The sequence below is a fragment of the Pyrus communis genome, chromosome 16, assembly GCF_041283825.1.
Source record: "Pyrus communis isolate YQ-2024b chromosome 16, ASM4128382v1, whole genome shotgun sequence".
Classification (NCBI taxonomy): Eukaryota; Viridiplantae; Streptophyta; class Magnoliopsida; order Rosales; family Rosaceae; genus Pyrus; species Pyrus communis.
The window spans coordinates 5,583,778-5,598,075 of NC_142580.1; the positions used below are offsets into that span (position 1 = coordinate 5,583,778).

The 14,298-nt window shown below is 38.6% G+C and overlaps 3 protein-coding genes across 9 annotated transcripts; 1 reads left to right on the plus strand and 2 right to left on the minus strand.

Annotated features, from left to right (window-relative positions):
* Positions 1-1,001: 1,001 nt before the first annotated feature.
* On the plus strand, positions 1,002-2,898 carry LOC137731599 (2-phytyl-1,4-beta-naphthoquinone methyltransferase, chloroplastic). The gene is made up of 8 exons (XM_068470755.2): positions 1,002-1,235; positions 1,343-1,407; positions 1,497-1,587; positions 1,686-1,774; positions 1,961-2,094; positions 2,178-2,239; positions 2,355-2,454; positions 2,698-2,898. The coding sequence occupies exons 1-8, from the start codon at positions 1,101-1,103 to the stop codon at positions 2,796-2,798; spliced, it is 777 nt and encodes a 258-aa protein (XP_068326856.2). The 5' UTR covers positions 1,002-1,100; the 3' UTR covers positions 2,799-2,898.
* LOC137731598 (cysteine-rich receptor-like protein kinase 2) lies at positions 2,875-7,906 on the minus strand. 7 transcript variants are annotated; one of them, XM_088687478.1, is made up of 9 exons: positions 7,604-7,906; positions 7,244-7,375; positions 5,141-6,317; positions 4,887-5,000; positions 4,590-4,729; positions 4,297-4,507; positions 3,963-4,197; positions 3,714-3,864; positions 2,875-3,594 (listed from the first exon to the last, which is right to left on the minus strand). In XM_088687478.1, exons 3-9 carry the CDS (start codon positions 5,898-5,900, stop codon positions 3,256-3,258), a joined length of 1,950 nt encoding a protein of 649 aa, XP_088543604.1. In that variant the 5' UTR covers positions 5,901-6,317; positions 7,244-7,375; positions 7,604-7,906; the 3' UTR covers positions 2,875-3,255. The 7 variants fall into 7 exon arrangements, with proteins under 7 accessions (XP_088543604.1, XP_088543605.1, XP_088543602.1 ...); XM_088687479.1 differs by lacking the exon at positions 7,244-7,375 and having other exon boundaries at positions 5,141-5,990; XM_088687476.1 differs by lacking the exon at positions 7,244-7,375 and having other exon boundaries at positions 4,590-4,747; positions 5,141-5,990.
* A 1,920-nt stretch (positions 7,907-9,826) lies between these two features.
* LOC137733002 (cysteine-rich receptor-like protein kinase 3) lies at positions 9,827-12,998 on the minus strand. The gene is made up of 7 exons (XM_068472229.2): positions 12,100-12,998; positions 11,668-11,781; positions 11,431-11,579; positions 11,137-11,347; positions 10,820-11,054; positions 10,580-10,724; positions 9,827-10,472 (listed from the first exon to the last, which is right to left on the minus strand). Exons 1-7 carry the CDS (start codon positions 12,866-12,868, stop codon positions 10,140-10,142), a joined length of 1,956 nt encoding a protein of 651 aa, XP_068328330.2. The 5' UTR covers positions 12,869-12,998; the 3' UTR covers positions 9,827-10,139.
* Between the last annotated feature and the right edge of the window lie 1,300 nt (positions 12,999-14,298).

The window sequence follows — 14,298 nt, forward strand, 5'->3', positions numbered from 1 at the left end:
ATTCTAGGGCACCGACTTTTATCCTAACTAGTTTGACAACATATGATTTCTTCCTTTTCCTAATGAGTTTTCCCCTAATAAATGCAAATTTGAGCCAAATCAAGTTCACTGGAATAGTGTACTCATTCTTCTGCACTTGAGTATGAATTTTCGTACTTGTAATTTAGATAAATTTAATGTAGTATATTACTTGTATTAAAGGAAAAAACCTAATCAGTATGCCCCAAAATATGAGTGCTATAATCAACTAAGAAAAGTGATTAAAACCATTTACATTTTGGTTAGATTCATTTCTCTTCCAAATATTGGTAGAGGTAATGAGATCGAATATTCATTTTTGATTAAAAAAAAAACACGCGAAACATGTTTGCTTATATAAAATGAGTATTGAAGTGATTTTGATTGTTGAATTTCTAAGTGTTTACGAACTCATGAAATTAAAAAATTGCAGGTTTCGCATAACAATTCACATCCTTCCAAACATTAAGTAAACATATTGTGAAATCTGTAATGTAACATAATGTTGAAATGTTCTACATCGATCGTATCAATAAGAAAAGAAGAGTTTAAATATCCTAATCTCATTCCAACTAATACCGAGACATTTTGTGATAAAACCCCACACCTAATGGATTGTGCAGGTGGTAATTACCAAGTTAGGGACAACATCGATGTTGTTGGAAGTGGACATTTGACCTATTTCTCTGATAATTTTACACGTAATAGTTCAAGAATCAAGAATCAAATCAATTAGAAAGTCTGATTGGTCATATCTCCTTTCCTTTCCCTCTTTTTTTCTTTTTTTTTTTTTTTTTTTGTCAAGTATCTGATTCATGACTTCCCCATTCAAATAAGTAGGCACGCTATAAAAATTTGAAGATCGAAGTAATTTCTCACCATGTAAAACCAGACCCAAACTGAATTATATAATCGATTATGCTTAAAATCTGAGGCCATGCATCACTATTGGGCTAGACTGAGATGGCTTACCTACATTGGGCTTACTTTAGAACCGACGACCCGTAGTTTACCGGAATCGGGCCCCCTTATCCGATCACTGATCTCAGAAAAACGGGTGTATCTGTGTTTCAGTAACTGACATGGCTTCGCTTCGGCTTCAACTTCCATTCTCTGCCGGTCCATGCCTACCCAATTCCCGGTTCAGACGCAGTCGGGTCCGGTCCTCCACCGAACGCCAGGCGCTCTTCAACCGCATTGCCCCTGTCTACGATAACGTTCGATTTTTTTTTTCTTCAGTTGCAGTGTCACTTTTTCTTTGATTGTTAATAATGAATCTGTCTAAATATTTATCTTCCGTTTTTATTTTTGGAATAATTCTTAGTTAAATGATTTGTTGAGCTTGGGTCAACATCGAATATGGAAAAGAATGGCAGTTTCGTGGAGCGGGTAAAAATTAACTGACTATTTTTTTGCTTTATTTTTGGTGGAACATATTTGGGTCTCTGAATTTCAAGTTTTTGAATGTTGGGTTGCAGAGCAAAAATGGGGGAGAGTGTGTTGGATTTGTGCTGTGGAAGTGGGGATTTAGCGTTTCTCTTGTCCGAGAAAGTTGGGTCCAATGGCAAGGTTCGGTCTTTGATGTAATTTGCTTAAAGATTGGTAATTTAATTTGAATATGAGCTGATGTTTGTGATTGGGATTGTAAAATCTGGCTACATTGGCAGGTGATTGGTCTTGATTTCTCGAAGGAGCAGTTGTCAGTTGCTTCGTCGCGGCAAAAGTTGAAGTCGAAGGCCTGCTACTTGAACATTGAGTGAGCACTGGTAAATCTAGTGGTCGATCAACTAAAAATGTTTGAAATTTAACCCGGGGTTTTGAAAGTGTTTTATCTTTTTCACCTCGTTTGTTTTACGCGAAGCACTTTAAGTAGATACTGAATTACTAATCAGCATTACATTAATGTGAATAATCGATCATGTTATGCGTTGCATCTTGTTAGGTGGGTTGAAGGTGATGCAACTGAATTGCCGTTTTCTGACGGTCACTTTGATGCCATCACTATGGGTTATGGGCTAAGAAATGTAGTAGACAAACACAAGGCCATGGAGGAAATTTTTAGAGTTTTGAAAGCAGGTTCCATTCCCTCTCTCTTTTTCGCTTGATGATGATGTAGTTCTGTGTAGGTCAGTTTTTCTCATTTTTGCTTGGCATCACAGGCTCAAGGGTATCGATCCTTGACTTCAACAAAAGCACCAATCCAGTTGTTTCATCAGTTCAGGTACTCATAACCAGATACAATAAGTTTTTGTCTTCTAACGCGTGGACCAATTTGACCATTCTATGTTTATTTTGGCAATCAAGTGCTGAATGCTTCATGATTCAACTTTTGCTAGGACTTGATGATTGACAATGTTGTTGTCCCCGTGGCATCTGGTTTTGGACTTGAGGAGGATTACAAGTACTTAAAAAGTTCAATCAGGGAATTCCTGACAGGTGCATTTTCCTTGCTCTTTATTTTTATGGCATCTGCACCTCATGATGTTTTAATCTGTTTAAGCTATCTTTGTACTGCTGTGTTTATACACAGTATAAACAGAGTATCTTCAAATTTTGTGAGCTCCTGGGAATTGTTCTGTTTGGAAGCCTTTAGGCATAGGCTTAATAAGTGATCAAGTGGAGTGGTTAAGCGGATAACAGGGTACTAGTTTGTTGATTAAAATCTTTCTGTGAACACAGGGGACGAGTTGGAGAAGCTGGCTTTAGATGGAGGTTTTTCCAATGCCAAATATTATGAGATTGGTGGAAGCCTCATGGGGAACTTAGTAGCCACCCGATAGGTTGATTCATGTATGCTATTTTCAAATTGTGTCTTGTTGAACACAAAATATGTGCCTTCGGGAAATAAGAAAGATGTTGTGGCTCAAACATTTCTTTTCATTTGTTCTCTCACAGTTCTGAATATCAGTTTTTAAGAGCATGTCTCAAGATTAATTTTACTTCTACAAATGACAACGAAAATATTGTTCATACTGTCTGGCTCTGAAAACTGAGAAAAAAAAATATTGCTTTCTCTTGAAGTCTCACTCAACCATTCTCACAATTTCTACAAATCCTCGAATGCCATTTTGTACTTTCTCTCAATTAGTCAAAATTGGCCTTGTCATTAGATGTGCCCTCTGACTGAGCTGAGCAGGGCTGAGGTGCAGCCTGAGATTCCTCGGCTCCTTCAGAGGAAAACTAAGTGCTTGCAATCCTTGGAAATATGTGAAACCTTTCGTTTTCATTGTGTTGTGATCACCTAGGATAGAAAGAACTATGTGAAACACTCGCAACTGAAGAAGCACCATCTGCATTTAGAGGGTAACATTGGTCGTCACCATTGTCATTGAGTTCCATGGTCTTTTCATCTATAAAAGGTGGATTGGCAGGTGGAGGAAGGTCCAGCTCCTTCTTTGTTAGCATCTGCAGCGCCTTGGACATTGTTGGTCGTAAAGAGGGACTCTCTTGGGTGCATAGAAGTCCTATCTGGACCACTCTGAATATCTCATCCTTAAAGTTGTCATGTAAATTTTGCAACATTAAGTTTGGGTCGTATAGTTCCTCTACAGTCCCTGCTTGAAAGTACTTCCAGGTCTGTTCGGACAAAAAGCACAGGAACAAGAACTAAGGATGAGGATCTACTTTATACTGCAAATTCGAAGTTCAAATTGTTTTGTGAATGGAAAAAAGGAAGAATTTATTGGGAAATTTACAATTATAACAATGCCGTCTGAGTACTCTGCAGATGTGCTCCTGTTGTTCTGTCTTCCAGTGATGATTTCCAATATAAGCACTCCGAAGCTGTAGACATCTGCCTTTTCTGTCAACTGGCCATGAGCTAGGTATTCAGGAGCCATATATCCCCTGAGGTTAATTACAAATACCGGTAAGCTTACATTTTTGGAGTGTACTTCGTTTATCTTCACTAAAACAACCCGAAATATTACTATAAATAAGCTTACAATGTTCCTGCAATGGCTGTGCTGATGTGACTCTTATCTTCCTCGAAAGACCTGGCCAACCCAAAATCTGCAATTTTAGCACGAAGCCTTGAATCCAAAAGGATGTTGCTGGCCTTTATGTCTCTGTGAATAATCCTTGTTGTCGAGTTGTCATGAAGGTAGACTAAACCTTCTGCTGTCCCAACAATGATCTCATATCTCCTCTCCCAGTTAAGTGTTTTAGCCCTTTCTTGATCTGTTGAAATTTGTCGAAAACATTGAGAGAAGTTCAGAAGCATGCATGGCATATCACCAGTTAGGATTTGTATAAGTCAACGTAAATCTATGAAATTACCGAATATGAAGCGGTCTAGACTTCTGTTTGGTAGGTATTCATAGACGAGAAGGCTTTCAGGTCCTGCGCAACTGCAACCCAACAACCTGACCAAGTTTTTGTGTTCGACGCTGCTTATAATGTTGATTTCGTTATAGAAATCTGCTGCTCTGTGCCTGTTGTTGAAGAAAAGCCTCTTCACTGCAATCTCTCTCCCATCAGCCAGAACTCCCTGCTAGGATAAAACCTGTTAGTTTCTGAGATAGAGAGGCATCGGACGTACAAGACAAACAAAAGACGAGGAGATAAACTACTTTGTAAACAGTTCCGAAACCTCCTTGCCCAAGCTTGTTGACAATGTCAAAAGACCCTGTGGCCTTTTCAATTGTTGAGTACTTGAAGTTTAAGCTACTGTCGTTTAGGGTTTTCGCCCACTTTTCTGCATCATTTGTTCCTGCAAAACTCCGAAAAGCTTTTGGTGGTCGGTAATCTTTTACGAGTGAAATTCTATTTCGTCCATTGTAGACGTTATTAAATTTGCACCATTGATGAAGCAATGCAATAACTAAGTACAATCTGGTTGCATTGCAGAGTTTCTACAAGCTTTTTACCTCTTCTTTTCTTTTGTATATATCTGTTTTTCCAGATATAAAATCCAATGGCTGCTCCAACTACTAAAACCACCAAGGAGCTGATAACTGAAACTACGATGACAATTACGGTACCTGCAACAAAGTTTAGAAGATTAGGTGAGCGAAACTACACACCGGGCTCAATCTCGAGCTACCAAAGCAGCCTACCCTCCACCCGCTCAAACCGATAAGAGGAAACCTATGTTAAAGAAAAGGGGTGGAGTTTCATTTACCTCTGGAACTCCCATTTCCCATTTCCTTGTTGAGAAAATCTGTGTCCGAATACCTCATGAAGCACCCGGTGTACAATGCACGCCCCTCGGACCAAGGCAAGCATCCCAACATTGACGCAGATGCATTCTCTAAACACCGTCTGCAAGAGCTCTCATCCAAAGTTCTCCAGCAATCCGCCAACACGTAAGCCGATTGGTTCGCTGTTCCACTGACACTCACCTCACCCCTTGCATAGCCTCGTTTACTTGGTGCAGACTCAACCGCACGCCTCACAACCTCCCTTGCTGATTCTCCGAACGCTGAACTCTTCCTTGTCGTGTTCCCACACACAACCCTGTCCTCCGATCCTCTAAACTCCTCGTAAAAGCTGTAGTTTTCGGACCTCATGAAGCAACCGTCGAGGTAAATCCGACCCCCATTGTAAGGAAAACATTGGGGAAGCACTGTACGCGCCTCAGCATAGCATAACACACAGTCTAGAAGAGAAAGATCTCCGTAGCATTGAGCTAGGCCATAGTTTGTATCAGGGCCCGAACCGGTTACTGCCACGCCAAAGCCAGAAGTTCGCATTTGTTCGCTGATGTTTTCCATCGTGCTGACAAAATTCGGAACAAAAACGGTTGTGTTGTGCTCAGGTTGGTTGCCGCACATTATTTCGACCGTCTTCGTTCTTGGATCTCCGGCAGCCATTCCTAGTAACAGCAGGATCTTCAGGAGAAGTAAGTTTTGGGAAAGAGCTGAAAGATTGCATTTCTTCATTTTTTTGGGATGAATTGGAACTTTGGTTTAATTTGCAGCTGCCTCCATCCAAATTTATATGAAGGAATGTTGTGGAAGATTTAAGGATTGCTGGCAATTGGGCAAATGGGAATTAGGAGTGTAGCTATTACAGAAGAACAGATGGCATAAAAGTAGCAATGCAGAATTAGACACCGTCCCTTAAAGTTCGAGGCTTTGAGGAGGTGGTTGGTTTATATTGCTGGGTTTCCATCTCAAAGTCAAAAGGGCAGGTCTTGGATTTTGGGTTCTTATCTGTTGCAGGGATTGCAGCCCCGAGTTTTCTTTGGGTTCACACTTTCACAGTCAACATAAACAAGAAACGTTTCTTTGATCAGCCTTCTGAAACCGGAGAGAGACTTCCCTACACTATTGTGATGTCGTAGGGAGTGGGACAACCTGATAATACAGTGTCACGTCGAGACGATGCACATGGCATTATAATATTTATATGAAACAACACACATTGCATTAAATCATTGATTCAAATGGAATCCTAAAGTGTAGGCGAGTTTATAGGTAGAAATTGGACGACTTTTATGGCATAAATATTAACGCTATGATAATATTTTATGTCAATAATAAAATATATTGTAAATTTCTCTTGACATGATAAAAATATCATCACGGTTGATACAATGTCACATCGAGACGATACACATGGCTTTTGCATGAAATCTACACAACAGACTGGGACATGAGGCTAGGACAGCTCGGAACAGAATAACGAGAAGGGTCCCACAAGGGCTCCACCAGCATTCCCAGTTTGGAGAAAGTTTTCAATGACATGACAACGGGAATGGTATACCAAGTGTCATAATACAGTTAATTGAAATTTTTTTCTTCACGTTTCCAATCAATCTTGTACTCCAACCATACTGAATAATCTCTCCCCAGTTTGGACCCCACAGTTCGGATTGAATGTGATAGTAAAAGGTCGGCATTGAATTATAGAGGGAGGGAGGGAGGAAGGAGGAGTGATTCCCTGAATTAAACCACATAAATATCCAACCATATAAGATCCCACCCAATCCCCACCATGGTCCCATGACCTCCAGCCAGCCCGCCATGGCCATTTGCCACTTGCCACCAACAGCTCACGTTAAACGTCTAAACTGCTGACGTTATATTATTGTATACTGGTCCCCGGTGATGACTCAAATCAAGATGTTAACTTGTTAAGCAGCTAGCTTAACATTAGCTTAATATCAATACTGTGACAATGGTATCAAGATGTTGACTTATTAAAAGTCTAAACTGCTGACGTTATATTATTATACACTAGATACGTTTTTTATTCAGTGGCAATGGTATTAACATATTACCAATGACATATCGTTGATCCATTTAGATCAACTTGCTTGAGAAAGTGAGAGCAGACTCAGCAGAGCAAGTCATCAATACAGGCACGCTGGTAAATCCAAAAATAAAAGGACTTCTCGCCATGTCCATATTAGCTGCAGGAATACACAGAATCATGGCAGAATGTTTAGGAGCTATATCCTTACCCTAAATAAAGATATGATTACTCGCAGGATATATATATATATATATAGACACACTAAACTGTCAAGGAATTCGTAGACAAAAAATGAACTACAGAAGTTGTAGACAAAGTTTTGAGTGCGTGGAAATTGGTTTTTTTTCGTAAAACATGAGACCTATAAATATATATGTACGCGTACCTTTTGTTTTTGCATTAGATGACTGAAACTATGAGTTCCTGCAGGCGAGATGAGCAGCTTAATCGAGGCCTTCTGGCTTATGGCTTCTGGTTTTTTGGCTTTTGGCTTCTGCTGTTGTGAAATGAAGCTAGATAAAGAGAGAGAAGCCAATTCGAATACGTTGAGAAGTCAAAGTGAGGTAGGGCTGGTACTGGAAAAGTTTTCTCTTTGCTTCAACTTCAAACTATAAATCGAAAGAATGAGGGAGGAGCAGTGGAAACCACGCGGTGTTGGCCCGAAAATCCAACAGCTCTCTCTCTCTCTCTCTCTCTCTCTCTCTCTCTCTCTCTCTCTCTCTCTCTCTCTCTCTCTATATATATATATATGTATGTATATCTCGGACCAGGATCCTCTCCTAATCTAAGGATGAGGATCCTCATGATCAAGGGATGTGGACCATTGGACGAAAATTCAACTGCTACAAACAGGGGGTCCCTTTAAAGTTATAATAATTATAACCGTTGGATTTTCATCCAACGGCCCACATCCCTTAGTCATGAGAATCCTAATCCTTAGATTAGGAGAGGATCCTGATCTGTATATCTCTATATATATTATACAAACAACTATTATACAGGAAAGTGTTATTGGCAGTCCAAAAATCTTATTCTACATTCCTTACAAGTGCATTTTTCTTTCCAAATATAAAAAGTTTGGAATGTAGAATGAGATTTTTAGAGTGCTAATATATAGATTTAGTTGTATATCATATATGTAGCGTAGGAGGAGGCGTAGCTATGTTTGGTAGTAGTTGGTGCATCTGACTGATGTGAGAAACGAATACCTCCATTTTAAAGTTATTTTATATCTTACAAACTTTTGTTAATTTTTATCTATTGATCTTCTTCAATTCATTCGATCTGACGATTGAGAATTGAGGATGGTGTATAAAAGATAAAAATAAGTGTGTGGATCACCACCTTTCTAGTTTTACCTAATAATAATAATCAAATATCTTAGATTTAGACTTCATGGTTAAAGTGAGTTGACAATTGAAGCTTTTTTCTCTTTAACAAATAGCATCTAGGTTTTCACATTATCTCTTAGATTTAACTGGGCACGCTATAGACTAGTTTTTTGTTTAATGATATATTTTTAGTTTGTTGGACAAGATATTAAGTTTGATTAGCATGCACGACGGATATTTATGACAAATTTAACACAGTGTACTAATAACAATTTTCCTCTTTTCGTCACAAGTTCACAACAATATTCAACAAAGGTGGTTAGCTCAACAAGTTCCGTTGGGAAGATAATTGTGCATCTCGATCCCTTGTTGTCAACTCATAAATAGCTCTTTGGCACCGACATAGTCAGCATGAAAACAAGTCACCAACTACAATAAGCCAATAACATTTAGTCTTAATCATTACGCCAACTAATTGACATATGCACACAAATTATATTCCCAGAAATTAATGAAAATAAAAAATCAAGTGGGGAAGAATGTTGTTAATAATATATATTTGTTTCTATTTTTAATACTGTTGCTGTTATTAAATTTAAAAAATATTACATCAACTTGGTGTTTCAAACCCACCATTTGTTATTTTGAATGTTTATCTTTAATCAGCATAGTCACTCATTGTATTTATATATATACAGTGTACCAAATAAACCCAGAAAACATATTTAATTAACTTTGCAGAGAAAATTGCCACACTAATTATATTTAGTTTTTGAGCCTTCCAGATATATGATATTTCCATAAAATTCAATGGATTCAACGAGGTGCTTTTAAATTGTTGGGACCTGTTTGATCTGCATGTGCACCCTGTGTGAACTATAAGAGCTGGCATTAGCAATATCCTTCCTTGATTAACTGTTACTCTTGGATTATTATTTTTATTTAACTTTGCTGGTATTAGCAATATCCTTCCTTGATTAACTGTTAATCTTGGATTATTTTTTGTTTTAACTTTGACTTTAGAATGGTTGTTTGCTTAAGTATAATTCTCACCGCCATTTGAAAATGCTGATTTAATTGATTATTCAAAGAAAGAAATAGAGCACCACTTTCGTAACTTTGATTTTGTTGTTATTCAAAAAGGGACCAACGGATAATAGGGTTGCTTAAATAAATAAACGTGATATAACACGAGAGACATATCATTACGTAACAGGACGTTGAACATCGTGCAAAGTAGTTTAACGATCCGAACATTTATCTTTTTTCACACGGAATAGACCTTACAAAAACGGTTTAAAAATATCATGTAAAAAAAGGTGCTCCCATGGATCCACCCCCGTATTACATATATCAGAAGTTCAAAACTATTCTCAAATATTTCTCTACATATATTTTACAAAGGGCATTCAGCTGTAGTTACCCATGTTGTAAAAACATACAGAAGTTACACAAAATTTGACTGTAATTAGACCGTGGGAGCTGCAGAGCTGGATCACTGATATCCAAAAGGGTCTATGGGGATTGCTTTAGCTCATAGATCATCTGAACTTGCAAAATTTACATTGTGGATGCTGAAATACAAAATGTTCATCTAGGCTCAATCCAGCTCTGAGTCATGCTATTCTTCGAAGATTGCGTGTTAGACTCCGCAGGCAGGGAATTGAAATTACGCGACGGAATATTCCTGTTGAATTCCGCGCTACCAGAATTGAGAAATGGTGGCTGTGTTGGCTGAGGAATATCAAGATTTTCGGTAAGCATTTTCACGACTAATGACATTGCCGGCCGCAGCTCTGCTGAAGCTTGCACACAAAGTAACCCGATTTGAAGTAATCGAGATGCTTCTTCATTTTCAAACTTACCTTCTAGTAGTGGATCGACAGCATCACATAACCTACACGTTCCATAAAGATCCCAGGTCTTTATGAAATAAGATAGGTTAAATTATGATTACTGAAAAGTGAATGTGAAAATTTGTTCACGAATTAAAGATTTAGCGGATATGCAAGAGAAACAATTTTGTTTACCATCTGTAGGATAGAAATCGAACTTGAAAGGACGGAAATGTTCCTCTTTCCACAGATGACTTCGATGACAAGAACTCCAAAACTGTAAACATCCGCCTTCTCAGTCAACTTGCCACGAACGATATACTCTGGAGCCATATAACCTCTAAGCAAGAAAATTTAGTATTCTTCTATGTTAGAAAAGATAAAGAAGTCTTTGAAGCAAAAAATAAAAACAAAAACAGGCGGAGTGCAGCTTACAGTGTGCCAGCAATGGCAGTGCTTATGTGGGTTTTATCTTCAGGGAACATTCTAGCAAGTCCGAAATCAGCAATCTTCGCCATGAATTCCTCGTCGAGCAGAATGTTACTCAGTTTTATATCCCTATGAATGATCCTCAATTTCGATTCTTCGTGAAGATAGGCCAAGCCCTCAGCTGTTCCCAGTATGATTTTATACCTCAAATCCCACCTCAGTGGCTCCACATTATTTTTCACTGAAAATTGATAGAGGGATGAACTGTAAGAATATGTAAATGGACTGATGATGCGAAAACCCAACGGAGTAGAGAAAATTACCATTAAAATAATCATGAAGGCTTTGATTTGGGACATACTCATAAACAAGAAGGCTTTCGGGGCCTGTAATGCTGCATCCCAACAGCTTTACAAGATTTTTATGATGGATTCCGCTGATCAAATTGACTTCATTGAAGAAATGATCCACCCATTGCCTTGTGTTGAAGAACAGCCTCTTTATGGCAACAACCTTGCCATCCGGCAAAACTCCCTGTGTTGACATAAAGGAAAAACTCCCCAGTCAATTCCATTTACCGAAATCTGATACCTACGCAGAACGAAAGGAGAAATTACCTTATACACTGAGCCAGATCCTCCTTGTCCAAGCTTGTTGGAATCATGAAAGTAATTGGTGGCCTTTTCGAGAACTTCGTATGAAAAATTGAGTTGGGACTTATTCACATGGGCCAACAGAGCTCCGAATTGCTTTTTCTCTGAAGCAGCTGTGAAATTAAAACAAGAAAAAAAAAATTAATCCAAAGCTTAAAGAAAGAAGCATCTAAACAGAATATCAAATCAAAACCGTGGTACCTTTCCTTCTCGTCAGTATTTTCTTCCTTGCACAGAAAGCAAGTGCAGAAATAGTCAGCACAACAGCAAATGCAGCAGATGTTACAGCCAAAGTTATCGCCAAGCCGCGGCGTCCTGTCAAACAATTTGCATATGAAAATTGTCACTCAGGAATATTCCAGCATTAACAACACAAAACCACAATTTACAAGTCCACACAATGTCAAGTTTTCTACTTTAAGAAACAAATCATCACCATTCATCACATCGAACTCTGGAATCAAATCAGGTGGTCCGAAATTTGAATCCAAACTACCAAAAAAAGAACTTTTCTTAGACGGTAAACGAGAAAATGTAAAATGTTCAAGTTAATCATACTAGAGCAGTCCACTCTGCATAATCGAAGTTTAGATTAAATTAGAATATCGCTTGAACAAGAAAAAAACAACTAACCTCCATTTCGGCCTACATCATCGGTGACTGTATTGTTATCATAGAACTTCTGAGTTGAATACCTCAAGTAACAACCGGCATTCAAAACCCTCCCTTCTTCTTTCGGAGGGCAAGACCCGATTCTCCTAACGGCGTCAGCCAAACACTCCTCGCAACCAGCGCCCTTCACAAACTCCCAACACTGCGCCAACCCGTAAACCGAAACGTTCCCTTCACCCACCGCAAACCCAGCAGAAAACCCATCATTCTTAGGCGACGTCGAGCTCAAATTCCTCACCAACCTCAGAGCATTATCCTTAAAAACTGTCCGATTCCGACCAAAATCTCTGTCCCCACAAACGGTCCTGTCCTGGGGACTCAAGCTCTGGTTGAAGAAATCGAAATCATCGTACCGGAGATAGCAACCGTCGTAAAAAAGGCGGCCGCCGAGAGTTGCTTTCTGAAACGGGAGGCACCCTAAAAGTTTGGTCTTGCACTGGGCGAAGCAGAGGTCGCAGTCTTGCTTGGAGAGGTCTCTCATGCACTCGCCGAAAGCGAAAACGGTGGCGTTTCCAGTTCCGGTGACGGCGGTGGCGTATCTTCGGGTGGCAATCTGTGGGGTGACGGCGTCCATGGCTGCTAAGAAGTTGGCGATGAAGGTTTGACGTTCTGGGATCGGAGCTGTGTCGTTTGTGCATATCATCGCTGCCTGAGTGGCCCTCGGATCAGAACGAGCACTCTTTAGAAACAAAAACAGAGGAAAGAACCAAAGTAAGATAAATTTGGACATGTTAGAGTTTGATTTGGTACAAAGTTGTGAGAAAATGGTTGGATTCAGTAATCTGTGTTTATAGGGTACTTGGGATTCAAGAAAATGTTGTGGTAATGCGGTCTATTTCTAAATTTGGGAAATGGAAAAGTTTGAAACGATTAACGAAGAAATTTTTTATTTGAAATCATATAACCATATTATACACATAATTTAAATTTTAAATGTGAGTAGTTATTTTTATCTTATTGCATAATTACCATCAAGTACAAGATGAAATTAACAATAAAACTAGAAGAAATCAATAAACCCGCATCCAATAATCAAATTCTACCACCACGCAATTTTTATCTTATGTTCATTATGGTTAAAATAAAAAGTTACGAGAGAAAAAAATAAGAGGCAAAAGTTTTAACTGAGTTATCCAAAAAGATCATTTATCTACACTATAACAAGTTCGTAACCATGACTCACCTCTTTGATGTACCTTGCTGCATTGGTATCGACCTTCTTTGCAACATGCATTGGTACAGTTATTAATGCTTCATTTCAAGTATTATACATTTCTTGATTTTGGATTTATATTTTCTAAATGGGTGTAAAAATAAATTTACATATTGAATTGGGTTCGTGATGATGGTTTAGGTCGTAAATTTGGATTTAAAGAGATATTGATAGATTTGTTAAAAGTAATATAGATGTAGAAAATAAGTTGGGTGTAAAAAAAGATTATATGAATTCAAATAAAATTTCTCATTAACCAATTGTGACAGTACAGTAGATATGACAGTGATAGAGTGACCAAGTGTTGACACAGGGTATGGGTAGACTGGTTATAGGCGCTTTGTTGGGTGAAAATGACAATGGGATGCATGGATATATTAGCCTCTCATTTTTTAAGTAAAGAATAATATTATGGTTTTTTAGCCAAAATGATCATTGAGATTTGGATAACTTCTCACTTTGGTCCCTGAGATTTGAAATTGATAGAATTGATCCTTGAGTTTGTCCATAATTAATCATTTTGGTCATTCCATGAAAATTTTCCATTGTCACATCCCGGCCCGGGCCCTCACCACATATCGGGCTCAACTCCACCGTAGCACGATATTGTCTGCTTTGGGCCCCAACCACGCCCCCACGGTTTTGTTTCTGGGAACTCACACAAGAACTTCTCAGTAGGTCACCCATCCTGGGAATGCTCTCACCCCCAACTCGTTTAACTTCGGAGTTCCTACGGAACCTGAAGCCAGTGAGCTTCCAAAAGGCCTCGTGCTAGGTAGAGATGAGAATATACATATAAGGCTTTTAGGATCCACTCCCCTGGGTGAAGTGGGATGTTACATCCATAAAATAAGAATAAAATGACAAAAATACCCTCATTTTTTGTCAAATCATTTTATCTTATTGTTTATTATATTGAGGGTAATTTTGTCATTTTGATCCATATT